The sequence below is a fragment of the Thalassophryne amazonica genome, chromosome 16 (assembly GCF_902500255.1).
Source record: "Thalassophryne amazonica chromosome 16, fThaAma1.1, whole genome shotgun sequence".
Taxonomy (NCBI): Eukaryota; Metazoa; Chordata; class Actinopteri; order Batrachoidiformes; family Batrachoididae; genus Thalassophryne; species Thalassophryne amazonica.
In genome coordinates this window covers 78109289-78128305 of record NC_047118.1, presented here as the reverse complement: position 1 = coordinate 78128305, position 19017 = coordinate 78109289, and the positions used below count along the sequence as shown (strand labels likewise).

Here is a 19017-nt window from a genome sequence, read left to right as displayed (position 1 = left end):
TGCAAGTTGTCACCACTCTCAGTTTTTCGGAACAACTGCTCCAGACTGTAAGGCCCCTCCCCTCTGCATCACATTTCAAATAACCAGCATTTAATTTGTCCAATCAGAATGTTTCCATCATCTCATTCTCCACCCACAACACGTCAGCCTGTGATTGGTTAATGATAGCATGAAAACAGAAAGCGTAAATACTTTTGCTAATTTTGCTTTAAATATAATTTGTTGTTGTTGTTGTTCCACAGGAAGCAACAATGTGACAGCAGGAAGTGCTTTGCTGTGGATTCTTCAAAGTGTTACATAAATAAACGCAGTTTAAGCAGTGATGGTTTTAAGCTCTGCTACATTCACCAGTAGTTCTCTGCGCATGTTAGCTTGACTGCTCACTGTAGCTGGCAGCTCTATAATGACAAAAGGAGAAGGTTCCTGCATTCACTCCCAGGTTAGTTAAACTTGTTTTTTTAGCGAAACATATTTTAAAACAGGGATTATGCTTGACAGAGACACTTATATTGTAATTTTGTGATTTTTACTTACATTTTTAATTGCTGAATCAGCTGTTAAGTCGGCCATATTGGCTAACATCAGTCCAGGCTACGGCAGAAACACAGATCCATTCCTGGTTACTGTAAAAGCACTTTTAAACCGTCGCTGCTTAAACTCTGACTTTTATCTTTGACAGCAAGATCTAGGGGGATAAAATAGCTTCTCTTTGGTCTAAAAGTGCAACATGTTTTTAAAATATTAATATCATAAAGACATTTAGGTTCAAGAAAAAGACATTAATTCTTTACAGCAATTTTCCCAGTAGACAGGATGTATATATTCAGATTCATTCATTGTCAATACCTTGGTTTCCTCTTGAGGTTGACAGCGGCCTGAAATCGATCCCAGCATGCATTGGGTGCCCTGGACACAAAACATTTTTCACATTAAATGATGTCTTTAATGAAGACAGACTTTTAAACATCATTTTAGTGGCATCTTGTGGGGGGGCAATTTTCACCTCCAAATTTTCAAAAAGGTGGGTTTTTTTAACAGCCATATATAGATACTGAACAGTTCTTGTCCGTGTCTTTTTTCATGAGGAGAAAAAATTTGGGATTAAAATGTGAGAAGATTAAATTAACTCAAGCTCTTTTTAAATTTTTTTAAGGGTTTGGAGGCTGGAATGATTTGGGGTTGGGGAGTGACCACCACCGGTCTTCTCCACTAGGACAGTTTCTCTCAGGCAGGCAGCTCCTAGTTCCTCTGCTGCTCCTGATCTTTCCGCCGTTGTTTCTCCTTCTGTTTTTCCAGTTTATCCAGAGCTTTGCGCTCCTTCTCCACTGCTGTCTGGATGTCTTTGATGCGACGCTTCAGGGCACTGCGATCTGACGAACTGAGCACGCCCAAACTCTGCACACGGTCACACAGACACACAGGCAAAGTCCTTAAGTAGGTGACTGAAAACTAACAAAACATTTTCTTCTCATTTAGTTACAGCACTTATTTAAAACGTAAAGAGCATGACAGAGTTCGCTAAACAGGTCCACAGCGGGCACTCTGAGTGTGCATGATAGAGACAAGTGAGGGAAGCCACCAAGACACAGATAATAACTCTGAGGCAGCATCCGTGGCTGTGATTGGACAGCTATGAAGTCCGCCGTTTGTCACTCATGCTTTTAGAAATATAAATAAACGTGATGACCATCAACACACTCTGAAAAATGGACCTGTAGCTCTTCAGGTTTTTTATTTTGAAAAGCAGAACCAGTCTGCCCAGACAACTGCTGTATGAAAAGTGGAACCAAACAACTGAAACACACAAAACCTGAAGGAGAAATCTCTTTTATGACATGTGGGTTTTGGCCTGATTAGTTTGGACACTGAGATCAGGGTCTCTGTCCTCACCTTTAGTCTGGTCCCGTCCATCTGCAGCAGCTGTTGTCCGTCGATGTCCCTCACACTGAATTCTGGGACGTAGCGCTCCATGTTGAGGCCTCGCAGCCACTGGCAGACCTGCTGTGTCGTCCACGACGACGCCTCGCATGGCGGCTCATCGAAGAGCTGAGGAAGAGCAGGAAGACACGTCACTGTATGTCTGAGGGGCTGCTCCTGCTCTACCTCACATGCACACCCACCACGTGCACACAACAGTGTTTCTTTAAAAGGAATGCATTGTGGGTAGCCAATGTGTATTCAGGCATTTCGAAAGTGTAACTTTTTCTTGAGACAAGTGTCAAGTATTTCAAAACAGAGAAGTATTAAAGCAACTGTGTTCAAGTTTTGAAAAAGGGAAGAGTTTGCAATCAAAATGTAGCCACGCCCCTGTTCCTCACTCAGCGGCAGTCAGCTGGTGGAGACACCTGCCCCCCGATGGCCGTTTATGGAGCCATCGCAGGTGGAGATGCATGGAAGCCAACGCTCCTTACCTCGTCAGAGGACTGTGACAGGGTGTGGTACGGGTGGGAGCAGCGGGAGGTAGAAGACTCCACAGGAGGAGAAGTGGAGGAGGAGGTGTGCGGTGGAGAGAACTCCTCACTGAGAGCAGACTCCTGCAGAGACACAAAGACACTCACACTGACCTGATGCTTTTCACGTGGAACCAGAGGCGGTTCTAGCCTGTAGGATGCCCTGAGCAAACACCCCCTTTATCACCCCCACCACACACAGACACACACATTTTGTTGTTGTGATTGCCCCCCCACCCATCACCAAAAAACCCAGAAACAATTCTGCACAAATTTATTTATCTAAATTTTGAATGTTTTGATCTGATGTTTGCTATTTCATTTGGACTGAAACACACCCTATAAGCAATGCATATGCATAACAAACGACACAGCAAGAGGTTAACAAACATAAGATTTGCAATACAGTGGTCCCTCGCTATAATGCGGTTCACCTTTCGCGGTCTCGCAGTTTCGTGGATTTTTTTTTGTACAATTTTGCATGCTTTTTTTTTTTTTTTTTTTTGCAGTGCATTGTGTTCTGCGTCCTTATCAGGCAGGCCGGTCGCGGCACCTGTCGGCATCACCGCGATTGCTCTCACTGCCTCTGATGCGCTTACTGAGTCTGCGGGCTCGGTAAACGCAGCAGCGGGCCACTCACACCGCCCTCCTGTCTGCTGTGCGGAGCTGCGCCAAATCTGGCAACAGGTCCAGAGACTTTGCTCGCTGTTTTGATGTGGATGTTGACTGCAGCCACAGAGCTCCGTGGCCATGACTTGGATTCTTTGCGGGTCCCGCATCCGTACCTCCAGAGGCAGTGAGCGAAGGGAGAGTTCTGCGTGTCTGTTTATAATCTTCTCGCCCAGAAGAAAAAAGAGAGTGTTTACACAGGAGAGAAAAGTGAGAAAATGTTAATGCCTGTTTGAGAAAAGTGTATAAAGTGTGTAGTGAGGGGTTTTACAGCCTTAAAACATCTATAATAATTGCAAAAAATAGCGCTGACTACTTCGCGGATTTCGTTTATCGCGGGTTATTTTTAGAACGTAACTCCCGCGATAAACGAGGGACCACTGTAATTAATATTAGCCCCTCTCATGGCGCACATTAAATCCAGGGGTGGGAATCTCTAGGCTCCTCACAGTTCAATTACAATTCAGAGGGCTGCGATTCAATTATGAAATGATGATCAATGCATCTTTTTCCTGGGTGATAACTTTGTGCTTTTGTTGTGGTACTGGGTTTTTGTTCATGTGTCTCTCCCAAGTCCTGGCTTTTGTTGGGAAAGTGTAGTGACACGGACCCACAACAGGGGGCGCACATGAACGGTCAATAGATGAGCCAAAATATAACAATTTAATGTTGTGAATGTGCACAACGAACATACAGACAATCTCAGAATATCATAACAGTCAATACACAAAGGTGACGTGTGGGCAGGCTCGAGGATAGAAGACGTCTGTCCTAAGAAGAGCCGGAACCACACGATTTCCGCCGCCCCAGAACCTGGTGAATACTGGAGCCGCCAAGTCCCGAATTCCCAGGTGATCACCGTCCCCGACTGTCGGATCTGGTACTGCTGGCGAAGAACAAAGACAGTCAAGTGTGGGTGTGTGTACACCCAGTAACAACAACGGTGGGAATGCCACCTCCACCTCTCACTCAGAATGCTGAGGTATTTACAGTGATCCCTCAGAGGAAAAGAGTGCCGTCCTGCACTCACTCAGCCTCCACAAGAAGAGGGACCAGTACTCCTGCAAACACTCACAATATACAGCTTATTAGAAACACAAATGGCTGAGGATATTACCTCCAATGAAGTATGATATCTCGGCAACGAGGTGGAGATGACGTCTGGTCTTTATGGAGTGAGATGATGTTGAGTAGATGGGTGACAGCTGTCAAGAGGTAATGAGCGACAGCTGTCACCCCCGGCTGTGTCCATGGCGGCAGCGCCCTCTCGTGCCTAAAGCCCGCACTTCAGGCAGGGCGCCCTCTGGTGGTGGGCCAGCAGTACCTCCTCTTCTGGCGGCCCACACAACAGGACCCCCCCCTCAACGGGCGCCTACCGGCGCCCGACCAGGTTTGTCAGGGTGTCGGCGGTAGAAGTCGGCCAGGAGGGCCGGATCCAGGATGAAGCTCCTCTTCACCCAGGAGCGTTCTTCGGGTCCATACCCCTCCCAGTCCACCAAGTACCGGAACCCCCGACCCATCCGACGAACATCCAGGAGCCGGCGCACCGTCCAAGCCGGCCCCCCGTCGATGATCCGAGCAGGAGGGGGCGCCGGTCCGGGAGCACAGAGGGGTGAGGTGTGATGAGGTTTGAGACGTGACACGTGGAAAACCGGATGGATCCGCAGTGAAGCCGGGAGTTGGAGCTTCACTGCGGCAGGACTGAGGACTTTGAGGATCTTGAAGGGGCCAATGTACCTGTCCTGGAGTTTCGGGGAGTCCACCTGGAGGGGGATGTCCTTCGTGGAAAGCCACACCTCCTGCCCGGGCTGGTAAGCAGGGGCCGGGGATCGCCGGCGGTCTGCATGGGTCTTCGCCCTCGTCCGGGCCTTCAACAAGGCAGAGCGGGCGGAGCGCCACACCCGACGGCACTTCCGCAGGTGGGCCTGGACCGAGGGCACACCGACCTCTCCCTCCACCACGGGAAACAACGGGGGCTGATACCCCAAACACACCTCAAATGGGGAGAGGCCGGTGGCCGAAGACACCTGGCTGTTATGCGCATACTCAATCCAGGCCAGATGGTTACTCCAGGCCGTCGGGTGCGTGGATGTGACGCAGCGGAGGGTCTGTTCCAGTTCCTGGTTGACCCGCTCTGCCTGTCCGTTCGTCTGTGGATGGTACCCGGACGAGAGGCTCACGGTGGCCCCCAGTTCCCTGCAGAAGCTCCTCCAGACGTGTGAGGAGAACTGGGGACCACGATCTGAGACGATGTCGGAGGGTATCCCATGCAGACGGACAACGTGGTGGACCAGGAGGTCTGCTGTCTCCTGGGCTGTTGGGAGCTTCGGGAGGGCCACGAAGTGGGCCGCCTTGGAGAAATGGTCCACTATCGTGAAGATGGTGGTGTTGCCCTGGGACGGCGGGAGGCCCGTGACGAAATCCAGGCCGATGTGGGACCAGGGGCGATGAGGCACCGGCAGCGGCTGGAGGAGTCCTTGGGCCTTTGTGTGTACTGCCTTGCCCCTGGCACAGGTGGTGCAGGCCTGGATATATTCCCCCGACGTCTGCCTCCATAGACGCCCACCAGAAGCGCTGCCGGACAACTGCCACGGTCCTTCGCACCCCTGGATGACAGGAGAGCTTGGAACCGTGACAGAAGTCCAAGACTGCCTCTGGTGGGACATACAGACGGTTCTTCTGACCTGTTCCTGGGTTCTGGCTCCGTGCCAGGGTCTCCCGGACGGTCTTCTCCACGTCCCAGGTGAGGGTGGCCACGATAGTGGACTCAGGCAGGATGGGCTCCGGTGGATCCGACAGTGCAGTTTTGACCTCCTCTTCGTGTACCCGGGACAAGGCATCCGACCTCTGGTTCTTGGTCCCGGGGCGATAGGTGATCCGGAAGTCAAAACGCCTGAAGAACAGTGACCAGCGGGCTTGCCTGGGGTTCAGCCGCTTGGCGGTCCTGATATACTCCAGGTTCCGATGGTCAGTGAAAACCGTGAATGGCACAGACGCTCCCTCCAACAGGTGTCTCCACTCCTCAAGAGCCTCTTTCACCGCAAGGAGTTCTCGATTGCCGACGTCATAGTTCCGTTCAGCCGGGGTCAACCTGCGTGAAAAGTAGGCACACGGGTGAAGTACCTTATCGGTCTCTCCGCTCTGGGACAGCACGGCTCCTATCCCTGAGTCAGAGGCGTCCACTTCAACCATGAACTGGCGGCTAGGGTCGGGCTGCACCAAAACTGGCGCAGTAGAGAACCGTCGTTTCAACTCCTTGAACGCGGCTTCGCACCGATCCGACCAGGTGAAGGGGACTTTTGGAGAGGTCAGGGCTGTCAGGGGGCTAACTACCTGACTGTAGCCCTTAATGAACCTCCTATAGAAATTAGCGAAGCCGAGGAACTGTTGCAGCTTCCTACGGCTTGTTGGTTGAGGCCAATCTCCCACCGCCGCAACCTTGGCCGGATCAGGGGCGACGGAGTTAGAGGAGATTATAAACCCCAGGAAGGACAAAGACGTGCGGTGAAACTCGCACTTCTCGCCCTTCACAAACAGTCGGTTCTCTAACAACCACTGCAGGACCTGACGTACATGCTGGACATGGGTCTCAGGATCCGGAGAAAAGATGAGAATATCGTACAGATATACGAAGACGAATCGGTGCAGGAAGTCCCGCAAGACGTCGTTAACCAAGGCTTGGAACGTCGCGGGGGCGTTGGTGAGGCCGAACGGCATGACCAGGTACTCAAAGTGACCTAATGGGGTGTTAAATGCCGTCTTCTATTCGTCTCCCTTCCGGATCCGAACCAGGTGATAGGCATTTCTCAGATCCAGCTTAGTAAAGATTTTGGCTCCATGCAGGGGGGTGAACACGGAATCTAACAATGGCAACGGGTATCGGTTGCGAACCGTAATCTCATTCAGCCCCCTGTAATCAATACATGGACGAAGTCCGCCATCTTTCTTGCCCACAAAAAAGAAACCTGCCCCCATCGGGGAGGTGGAGTTCCGGATCAGCCCGGCAGCTAATGAGTCCCGGATGTAGGTCTCCATTGATTCGTGCTCAGGTCGTGAGAGGTTGTACAGCCTGCTGGACGGGAACTCAGCGCCTGGAACCAAATCAATGGCACAATCGTACGGACGGTGCGGGGGAAGGGTGAGTGCCAGATCCTTACTGAAGATGTCAGCAAGATCGTGGTACTCAACCGGCACTGCCGTCAGATTGGGAGGGACTTTGACCTCCTCCTTAACCTGTGAACTGGGAGGAACCGAGGATCCTAAACACCCCCGATGGCAGGTTTCGCTCCACTGAACCACCACCCCAGACGGCCAATCAATCCGGGGATTGTGCTTCAACATCCATGGGATGCCCAAAATCATGCGGGAGATAGAAGGAGTTACAAAAAACTCAATCTCCTCCCGGTGGTTTCCAGACACCACCAGAGTTACTGGTTGTGTCTTGTGTGTGAGTAAAGGGAGGAGGGTGCCATCTAGTGCCCGCACCTGCAACGGCGAAGGAAGCGCCACCAGAGGGAGCCCTACCTCCCTTGCCCATCTGCTGTCTAGCAGATTCCCTTCTGACCCCGTGTCCACCAGTGCTCGGGCTTGAAGGGTTAAATCCCCGCTCAGGATTGTGACTGGGAGTCGTGTGGCAATTTGTGTGTGTCTCACTTGAATGTTTTGACCCCCCCTTAGCCCAGTCTCTAAGGGCGAGTGTTGTCGTTTTGGCCGTTTGGGGCAGTTTCTCTGTGTGTGCTCAGTTGAGCTGCAGAGAAAACACTCTCCACGGATCAGCCTCCCCATTTTGGCCCTGTGCGTTTCCCTAACAACGTCAGCAGGGGGAGCTGTTGCCCCACAAAGCGCTGCGGCTGTGGAGCGTGGGGAGGGCGGCCCCTTTTCGAACCCGGAAGGGAGAGGGGCGGCGCGTATCCGGTCACGTCCTTCGCCTCGCTCCCGACAGCGTTCCTCCAACCGATTGTCTAACCGTATAACGAGATCGATAAGCCCATCTAAATCCCGCGGTTCCTCCTTAGCTACCAGCTGCTCCTTCAGAACCAACGACAGTCCGTTTATGAAGGCGGCGCGGAGCGCAACGTTATTCCAGCCGGACCTCGCAGCCGCGATGCGGAAGTTGACTGTATAAGCGGCTGCGCTCTCGCGTCCCTGTCTCATTGACAGCAGCACAGTTGAAGCAGTCTCTCCTCTGTTAGGGTGATCAAACACTGTTCTGAACTCCCCCACAAACCCAGTGTATGCTGATAACAACCGTGAGTTCTGTTCCCAGAGCGCCGTAGCCCAGGCGCGTGCTTTACCCCGAAGCAGAGCAATCACATAAGCTATTTTACTAGCATCTGACGCGTACATGACGGGACGTTGTGCGAAGACGAGCGAACACTGCATAAGAAAATCCGCGCACGTCTCCACGGCTCAGGAGGGCTTATGTATGCTTCAGGGGATGGTGGGAGGGGTTGTTGAACCACCACTGGAATGTTTATATCCTGCACAGGGTCAGCAGGAGGATGAGCCGCAGCAGCGCCCTGAGCGCTCGCCGCCATCTGTGTGGAGAGAGCCTCCACCCTGCGGTTCAGGAGGATGTTTTGCTCAGTCATTTGATCCAACCGAGCCGTAAAGGCGGTGAGAATGTGCTGCAGCTCACCAATCACGTCTCCTGCAGACGCCTGCGCTCCCTGCTCTCCCATTGGTCGTTCAACAGCCGGGTGACGCCCCTCGGAGTCCATGACGCTGGCCGAGATATCCTGTTGGGAAAGTGTAGTGACACGGACCCACAACAGGGGGTGCAAATGAACGGTCAATAGATGAGCCAAAAAGTAACAATTTAATGTTGTGAATGTGCACAACGAACATACAGACAATCACAGAATATCATAACAGTCAATACACAGAGGTGACGTGTGGGCAGGCTCGAGGATAGAAGACGTCTGTCCTGAGAAGAGCCGGAACCACACGATTTCCGCCGCCCCAGAACCTGGTGAATACTGGAGCCGCCAAGTCCCGAATTCCTAGGTGATCACCGTCCCCGACTGTCGGATCTGGTACTGCTGGCGAAGAACAAAGACAGTCAAGTGTGGGTGTGTGTACACCCAGTAACAACAACGGTGGGAATGCCACCTCCACCTCTCACTCAGAATGCTGAGGTATTTACAGTGATCCCTCAGAGGAAAAGAGTGCCGTCCTGCATTCACTCAGCCTCCACAAGAAGAGGGACCAGTACTCCTGCAAACACTCACAATATACAGCTTATTAGAAACACAAATGGCTGAGGATATTACCTCCAATGAAGTATGATATCTCGGCAACGAGGTGGAGATGACGTCTGGTCTTTATGGCGTGAGATGATGTTGAGTAGATGGGTGACAGCTGTCAAGAGGTAATGAGCGACAGCTGTCACCCCCGGCTGTGTCCATGGCGGCAGCGCCCTCTCGTGCCTGAAGCCCGCACTTCAGGCAGGGCGCCCTCTGGTGGTGGGCCAGCAGTACCTCCTCTTCTGGTGGCCCACACAACAGCTTTGTTGAGTTCCGTCTGTATGTTACATCTGTCATGTCTACTGATTATGTCTCCCGTCTTCCACCGCGGCCTCCCTTCCTGTCCTGTTGCATCTTCTGAAGTCTACGTGGTCCGAGTGTCATGCACGCCCCTCCTGCTGTCTGCATGTGTTTGTGTGTGTGTGATATACGTCTTTGTTTAGCTGTCAGCGGTGTGAGGGTATGAACGTGTATGTTCCTGTTCCTGCGTTCCTCTCTGTCATGCGTGTATTGAGTCGTCATTTTTCGTGTCAGTCTCGTGCGTGTGTTAGATCTCCAGTGTCTGTCGTTCTTCATGTGTGTCTCTCTCTGTGATTTTTGTTCTTCAGTATGTCATTTTGTCACACTCCTTATTTAGTCCTTCCCAGTGGTTATGTATTTTGGTTATTTTCTAGTGTCCTTGCTTTCTGTGATTATTCTGTGTTGACAGTTTTTTTTCAGTTGTCACTTTGTATTTGTATTTTCTTCTTTCGCTGTGTTTGATTATGTTCATTTTCAAGCTTTCTGGTCGTCACCTGTGGATGTCTTGATGTTTGCCTCCCCTTTGTGTTTTCTTTAGTTAGCACATGTTCCTGTCGTCTTAATTCTTTACACCTTCTGTTAATTGAGTTTGTGTATTTAAGCCTCTTCCATTTGTCTTTCCATTTTGAGTTCTGCATTTGTTACTTCTCATTTGTGCCACCAGTTACTTTGTGATTGCTTGTTCCCTATTTTTTCCCTTGATTTGTAAGTGTGCAGTCTCTTGTGTTTGCACTCCCTTTTTGTCCATGGTTATTTTGACTTTTTCCCTCACCCCCTCTCCTCAGTGTTGGATTGCATTTTAGTTGGAACCTGAGTTTAGTCTGTGTCCTGGAATCTCTCACCCAGAGCTGGGTTAAGACTGTATTTTTGTTGTTATCTTCCCTACACCAGTTTGTGTGATTTTGTCTCACTTATTGTATAATACACAATGTTTTTTTGGAATTCACCTTTTGTCCTGGGGTTCTACTCCGCCTAACCGCTGGCTCCAAATCTTAACTTTTCAAAGCAAATTATTTGCGATGGCCCATAATGAATTTTTTCCAATATATTCTTAACCAGCTCAGCCAAATTTGCACCTGTGTTGCTCTCATTCACTGGTTCTAAATTCTAAAACCCAGGTTTAAGAATTTACAAAGCCTTCGTGTCAGTGTGCATGATCCACACTATGGGCACTGACACATCCATACATATATCCATCCACCCCTCCATTCATAGATAGAGAGTTGTCAGTGCCCACGTAATGTACAGATCTGTGAGGGTATGGGGGGGCTGTCAGTGCCCACGGTGTGAATGATGTACAGATCTGTGAGGGTATGGGGGTGTCAGTGCCCACGGTGTGGATGATGTACAGATCTGTGAGGGTATGGGGGGTGTCAGTGCCCACGGTGTGGATGATGTACAGATCTGTGAGGGTATGGGGGGGCTGTCAGTGCCCACGGTGTGAATGATGTACAGATCTGTGAGGGTATGGGGGTGTCAGTGCCCACGGTGTGGATGATGTACAGATCTGTGAGGGTATGGGGGGTGTCAGTGCCCACGGTGTGGATGATGTACAGATCTGTGAGGGTATGGGGGTGTCAGTGCCCACGGTGTGGATGATGTACAGATCTGTGAGGGTATGGGGGGGTGTCAGTGCCCACATAATGTACAGATTTGTGAGGGTATGGGGGATGTCAGTGCCCACGTAATGTACAGATCTGTGAGGGTATGGGGGGTGTCAGTGCCCACGGTGTGGATGATGTACAGATCTGTGAGGGTATGGGGGGTGTCAGTGCCCACGGTGTGGATGATGTACAGATCTGTGAGGGTATGGGGGGTGTCAGTGCCCACGGTGTGGATGATGTACAGATCTGTGAGGGTATGGGGGGTGTCAGTGCCCACGGTGTGGATGATGTACAGATCTGTGAGGGTATGGGGGGTGTCAGTGCCCACGGTGTGGATGATGTACAGATCTGTGAGGGTATGGGGGTGTCAATGCCCACGGTGTGGATGATGTACAGATCTGTGAGGGTATGGGGGTGTCAGTGCCCACGGTGTGGATGATGTACAGATCTGTGAGGGTATGGGGGGTGTCAGTGCCCACATAATGTACAGATTTGTGAGGGTATGGGGGATGTCAGTGCCCACGTAATGTACAGATCTGTGAGGGTATGGGGGGTGTCAGTGCCCACGGTGTGGATGATGTACAGATCTGTGAGGGTATGGGGGGTGTCAGTGCCCACGGTGTGGATGATGTACAGATCTGTGAGGGTATGGGGGTGTCAGTGCCCACGGTGTGAATGATGTACAGATCTGTGAGGGTATGGGGGGTGTCAGTGCCCACGGTGTGAATGATGTACAGATCTGTGAGGGTATGGGGGTGTCAGTGCCCACGGTGTGGATGATGTACAGATCTGTGAGGGTATGGGGGGTGTCAGTGCCCACGGTGTGGATGATGTACAGATCTGTGAGGGTATGGGGGTGTCAATGCCCACGGTGTGGATGATGTACAGATCTGTGAGGGTATGGGGGTGTCAGTGCCCACGGTGTGGATGATGTACAGATCTGTGAGGGTATGGGGGGTGTCAGTGCCCACATAATGTACAGATTTGTGAGGGTATGGGGGATGTCAGTGCCCACGTAATGTACAGATCTGTGAGGGTATGGGGGGTGTCAGTGCCCACGGTGTGGATGATGTACAGATCTGTGAGGGTATGGGGGGTGTCAGTGCCCACGGTGTGGATGATGTACAGATCTGTGAGGGTATGGGGGTGTCAGTGCCCACGGTGTGAATGATGTACAGATCTGTGAGGGTATGGGGGGTGTCAGTGCCCACGGTGTGAATGATGTACAGATCTGTGAGGGTATGGGGGGTGTCAGTGCCCACGGTGTGGATGATGTACAGATCTGTGAGGGTATGGGGGGTGTCAGTGCCCACGGTGTGAATGATGTACAGATCTGTGAGGGTATGGGGGGTGTCAGTGCCCACGTAATGTACAGATCTGTGAGGGTATCGGGGGTGTCAGTGCCCACGTAATGTACAGATCTGTGAGGGTATGGGGGGTGTCAGTGCCCACATAATGTACAGATCTGTGAGGGTATGGGGGGTGTCAGTGCCCACAGTGTGGATGATGTACAGATCTGTCAAGCTTGTCTGACGCAATCACACGTGATTCAAATCCATATGGTTTTTGAAAAAAATAATAAGGTCGGATACTTTTCTAATAGACCTTGTACATTTGTACTGTTTGTAGCTGAAGGAAAATTCTTTCAGGTGTGTGAAGATGGAAGTGATGCTTTTAAAAGCAAAGGTCACCCACGTCTCTCTGTACCTGGGAGTAAGACTTGCGTGGTCTCGGGGAGCCCAGCGGGGGGATTTTGGGGGAGCAGGGCGGCGAGCCACGCCCCTCTGTGAACCAGGAAAATGAGACAAAGGAGCCCGAGGAGCGAGACGGACTATCCGACGGTTCCCTGGATACAAAAGGACATGGTGGACTTAAACATACAGTTTGTGGTCATTACGACGAGTCTGAATAAGATAATAAGCAGTTTACCAGCACCCCCCACCATGACCACAACACAATGGACAATTTTCAAGTTGCACCACCATCTTGAAACCGTGATTTCCAGTTAGGGAGCCTCTCGCTCGCATGTTTGGCAGCATTAGAAACAACAATTTGTTATGATGCCTCACGCAGCAGCTAACCGATCGAAGACAGACACAGGTTAAACGATGTCTCCAAAAGTCAGTGTAAGTCCAGATTTCTTGTTTCATTTTGGTTTCGGTGCCCTTCGTTAGTGCTGTCTGACCGGGGCTTTAAATTCGTTGGTAGGAAAGTTCAACGACCAAAATACCAACATTCTGGGTGCAATGAACATGTTTTCACCATTATTTGATTTCTTTGTGCGACTGACATCATTATTCAAGCATTCAAAAGGCTATTCCTACCTCCACAACTCCAAACAGCGCCGATAAAGTTTCTTGACATTTCTTGTCATTGAACAAAACCGCGTCTCCCTAACCGGACAGAGTTGTGATGTCATCACACATGCGCGTAGGCGCTGCTCTATCGCAACTTGAAAATCATCCATTCCACTTAGATTTGCAAGAAATAATTAAGGGTCCAAGCCACTGTGGCTACAGGCCTGCTCCAAACAGGGACCACAGAGAATCTCAGGCAAGATCTATGAATTTATGTTATCACTCTGAAATTCATAAGAATATGGTTTGCAGCACCATCTAGTGGCACAGTTCCACCATATTTGGCACTGTGGTTATAACAGAGGTTATACATACACCCGCCAAATACCATGCCATTCAGTTATCCCCTTAAGAATAAACTCAATCGTAAAGTCACTACCTTTGAATATTGTCAAACTCAAGTTTCTGGTCAGATTTCTCAGTTGTGAAGCACAGAACGTTTTGACACCAATCTGGCCTTTCTGTGTCAAAAATCCAGAGACGAGGTCAAGTCGTCCTATTTTGCATATTTAGGAATTTTGCAAAAAAATAAATGTGTCAAGGCGCAAATGGGAGAGGCCTATACCAGCAGAAAGTCCTCACTCCACCGACTGCAACAGTATAAAGTTTAACTATGTGTGTCTGAAATTTCACAAGTTATTCGAAGTTGGTTTTGTAAAAACGTATTTATTATTTATAGCGCCACCTAGTGGTTTTTGCCAGGCATTTTCTGTAAATGGCTAGCTTGCTTTCTATTCTACCAACCTGCCACATTTCATGCCATTTGGTAATCCCATTAATGAGAAAATCATCATTAATTAAACAGCATCACAAATGGTCAAACTCAAAGTCAATAAACTTGTAAACAAAGTAAAAAAAAAAATCACACTCCAAAGAATGTTTTGACACCAATCTGGCCTTATTGGGTCAAAAATCCAGAGACGAGTTCATTCGGGATAATTTCACATATTTCTCAATATTGCAAAAAAAAATGTTCTATGTGTAAATGATGCCTTCGCCTGGTTTAGGCTGCCCAATCAGTTTTTGTGCCTAGAAATAAATAAATAAAAACAAAAACAATATGGTCCTTCAACCAGCTTCACTGGTACTTGGACCCTAATAACTGAGGGGTTTCACAAAATTTAGGTCTAACCAGCAAAATTATTTATTTATTTATTGTGGAAAGGGGCCACATCTTCACAAAACAGTAGAACAGTTAGCCTTGAACAGCCAGTTAATTTTGTCAGATGAGACGAGATGAAATATCTTCAACGATCCTTTTTTTTTTTTTTGCATGATGGAGACGAGACAAGGACGATATTATGCCAGTGTTCTAAAACACTGATCAAGACTAAATTAACTAAATTAACATGACTAAATTAACCGGTTTTGTTTATCTTGTTAGCTAGCTAAGTATGGTTGGCTTATTAACGGCTAATTTAACGTTAGCTCCTCTAACTATAGTTAGCTTATTTTCGTTATTTACATTTTTTTTTATTTTTTTTTACATGGTGTAGATTTTTTATTATTTTTCAGTTTATGGGTTCTTTAATAGATATCAACATATAGTACTTAGTTTTAGGCTTCCATTTTATAGCATATATAGATTATGTATTTTGTCTTCCTATAGTAAGATAACAGGTTTTACTTTAGACAGATACTGTTGTGTGGGCCGCCAGAAGAGGAGGTACTGCTGGCCCACCACCAGAGGGAGCCCTGCCTGAAGTGCGGGCTTCAGGCACGAGAGGGCGCTGCCGCCATGGACACAGCCGGGGGTGACAGCTGTCGCTCATTACCTCTTGACAGCTGTCACCCATCTACTCAACATCATCTCACTCCATAAAGACCAGACGTCATCTCCACCTCGTTGCCGAGATATCATACTTCATAGGAGGTAATACTCTCAGCCTTTTTGTGAGATTTGTAACTCTGTTATTGTGAGAATTTGCAGGAGAACCGGTCGTTTGTGAGGAGGCTGTGCAAGACGGCGCTCCTTTTCAGCTGAGACCGCTGCAACATATTGAATGAGAGGTGGAGGTGGCATTCCCACCGTTGTTGTTACTGGGTGTACACACACCCACACTTGACTGTCTTTGTTCTTCGCCAGCAGTACCAGATCCGACAGTCGGGGACGGTGATCACCTAGGAATTCGGGACTTGGCGGCTCCAGTATTCACCAGGTTCTGGGGCGGCGGAAATCGTGTGGTTCCGGCTCTTCTCAGGACAGACGTCTTCTATCCTCGAGCCTGCCCACACGTCACCTCTGTGTATTGACTGTTATGATATTCTGTGATTGTCTGTATGTTCGTTGTGCACATTCACAACATTAAATTGTTACTTTTTGGCTCATCTATTGACCGTTCATTTGCACCCCCTGTTGTGGGTCCGTGTCACTACACTTTCCCAACAGGATATCTCGGCCAGCGTCATGGACTCCGAGGGGCGTCACCCGGCTGTTGAACGACCAATGGGAGAGCAGGGAGCGCAGGCGTCTGCAGGAGACGTGATTGGTGAGCTGCAGCACATTCTCACCGCCTTTACGGCTCGGTTGGATCAAATGACTGAGCAAAACATCCTCCTGAACCGCAGGGTGGAGGCTCTCTCCGCACAGATGGCGGCGAGCGCTCAGGGCGCTGCTGCGGCTCGTCCTCCTGCTGACCCTGTGCAGGATATAAACGTTCCAGTGGTGGTTCAACAACCCCTCCCACCATCCCCTACATAAGCCCTCCTGAGCCGTACGGAGGTTGTGTGGAGACGTGCGCGGACTTTCTTATGCAGTGTTCGCTCGTCTTCGCACAACGTCCCAGTCATGTACGCGTCAGATGCTAGTAAAATAGCTTATGTGATTGCTCTGCTTCGGGGTAAAGCACACGCCTGGGCTACGGCGCTCTGGGAACAGAACTCACGGTTGTTATCAGCATACACTGGGTTTGTGGGGGAGTTCAGAACAGTGTTTGATCACCCTAACAGAGGAGAGACCGCTTCAACTGTGCTGCTGTCAATGAGACAGGGACGCGAGAGCGCAGCCGCTTACGCAGTCAACTTCCACATCACGGCTGCGAGGTCCGGCTGGAATAACGTTGCGTTCCGCGCCGCCTTCGTAAACGGACTGTCGTTGGTTCTGAAGGAGCAGCTGGTAGCTAAGGAGGAACCGCGGGATTTAGATGGGCTTATCGATCTCGTTATACGGTTAGACAATCGGTTGGAGGAACGCAGTCGGGAGCGAGGCGAAGGACGTGACCGGATACGCGCCGCCCCTCTCCCTTCCGGGTTCGATAAGGCGCCGCCCTCCCCACGCTCCACAGCCGCAGCGCTTTGTGGGGCAACAGCTCCCCCTGCTGACGTTGTTAGGGAAACGCACAGGGCCAAAATGGGGAGGCTGATCCGTGGAGAGTGTTTTCTCTGCAGCTCAACTGAGCACACACAGAGAAACTGCCCCAAACGGCCAAAACGACAATAACCGCCCTTAGAGACTGGGCTAAGGAGGGGTCAAACCATTCAAGTGAGACACACATAAATTGCCACACGACTCCCAGTCACAATCCTGAGCGGGGATTTAACCCTTCAAGCCCGAGCACTGGTGGACACGGGGTCAGAAGGGAATCTGCTAGACAGCAGATGGACAAGGGAGGTAGGGCTCCCTCTGGTGGCGCTTCCTTCGCCATTGCAGGTGCGGGCACTAGATGGCACCCTCCTCCCTTTACTCACACACACGACACAACCAGTAACTCTGGTAGTGTCTGGAAACCATCGGGAGGAGATTGAGTTTTTTGTGACTCCTTCTACCTCCCGCGTGATTTTGGGCATCCCATGGATGTTGAAGCACAATCCCCGGATTGATTGGCTGTCTGGGGTGGTGGTTCAGTGGAGCAAAACCTGCCATCGGGGGTGTTTAGGATCCTCGGTTCCTCCCGGTTCACAGGCTAAGGAGGAGGTCAAAGTCCCTCCCAATCTGACGGCAGTGCCGGTTGAGTACCACGATCTTGCTGACGTCTTCAGCAAGGATCTGGCACTCACCCTTCCCCCGCACCGTCCGTACGATTGTGCCATTGATTTGGTTCCAGGCGCTGAGTTCCCGTCCAGCAGGCTGTACAACCTCTCACGACCTGAGCGCGAATCAATGGAGACCTACATCCGGGACTCATTAGTTGCCGGGCTGATCCGGAACTCCACCTCCCCGATGGGGGCAGGTTTCTTTTTTGTGGGCAAGAAAGATGGCGGACTTCGTCCATGTATTGATTACAGGGGGCTGAATGAGATTACGGTTCACAACCGATACCCGTTGCCATTGTTAGATTCCATGTTCACCCCCCTGCATGGAGCCAAAATCTTTACTAAGCTGGATCTTAGGAATGCGTATCACCTGGTTCGGATCCGGAAGGGAGACGAATGGAAGACGGCATTTAACACCCCGTTAGGTCACTTTGAGTACCTGGTCATGCCGTTCGGCCTCACCAACGCCCCCGCGACGTTCCAAGCCTTGGTTAACGACGTCTTGCGGGACTTCCTGCACCGATTCGTCTTCGTATATCTGGACGATATTCTCATCTTTTCTCCGGATCCTGAGACCCATGTCCAGCATGTACGTCAGGTCCTGCAGCGGTTGTTAGAGAACCGACTGTTTGTGAAGGGCGAGAAGTGCGAGTTTCACCGCGCGTCTTTGTCCTTCCTGGGGTTTATAATCTCCTCCAACTCCGTCACCCCTGATCCGGCCAAGGTTGCGGCGGTGAGAGATTGTCCCCAACCAACAAGCCGTAGGAAGCTGCACCAGTTCCTCGGCTTTGCTAATTTCTATAGGAGGTTCATTAAGGGCTACAGTCAGGTAGTTAGCCCCCTGACCTCTGCAAAAGTCCCCTTCACCTGGTCGGATCGGTGCGAAGCCGCGTTCAAGGAGTTGAAACGACGGTTCTCTACTGCGCCAGTTTTGGTGCAGCCCGACCCTAGCCGCCAGTTCATGGTTGAAGTGGACGCCTCTGACTCAGGGATAGGAGCCGTGCTGTCCCAGAGCGGAGAGACCGATAAGGTTCTTCACCCGTGTGCCTACTTTTCCCGCAGGTTGACCCCAGCTGAACGGAACTATGACGTCGGCAATCGAGAACTCCTTGCGGTGAAAGAGGCTCTTGAGGAGTGGAGACACCTGTTGGAGGGAGCGTCTGTGCCGTTCACGGTTTTCACTGACCATCGGAACCTGGAGTATATCAGGACCGCCAAGCGGCTGAACCCCAGGCAAGCCCGCTGGTCACTGTTCTTCGGGCGTTTCGACTTCCGGATCACCTATCGCCCCGGGACCAAGAACCAGAGATCGGATGCCTTGTCCCGGGTACACGAAGACGAAGTCAAAACAGAGCTGTCGGATCCACCGGAGCCCATCATTCCGGAGTCCACTATCGTGGCCACCCTCACCTGGGACGTG

The 19017-nt window shown here is 50.6% G+C and overlaps 1 protein-coding gene across 1 annotated transcript in view; it reads right to left on the bottom strand.

Moving 5' to 3' along the window:
• Positions 1–1135: 1135 nt before the first annotated feature.
• Positions 1136–19017, bottom strand: part of samd14 (sterile alpha motif domain containing 14) — an 85448-nt gene continuing 67566 nt past the window's right edge. Inside the window, exons 8-11 of the mRNA XM_034191012.1 lie at positions 12976–13114; positions 2412–2534; positions 1891–2046; positions 1136–1395 (exon numbers count right to left, since the gene is read on the bottom strand). Of these exons, the coding sequence (XP_034046903.1) occupies positions 1240–1395; positions 1891–2046; positions 2412–2534; positions 12976–13114 (574 nt within the window). The 3' untranslated portion in view covers positions 1136–1239. The remainder of the gene's footprint in view (positions 1396–1890; positions 2047–2411; positions 2535–12975; positions 13115–19017) is intronic.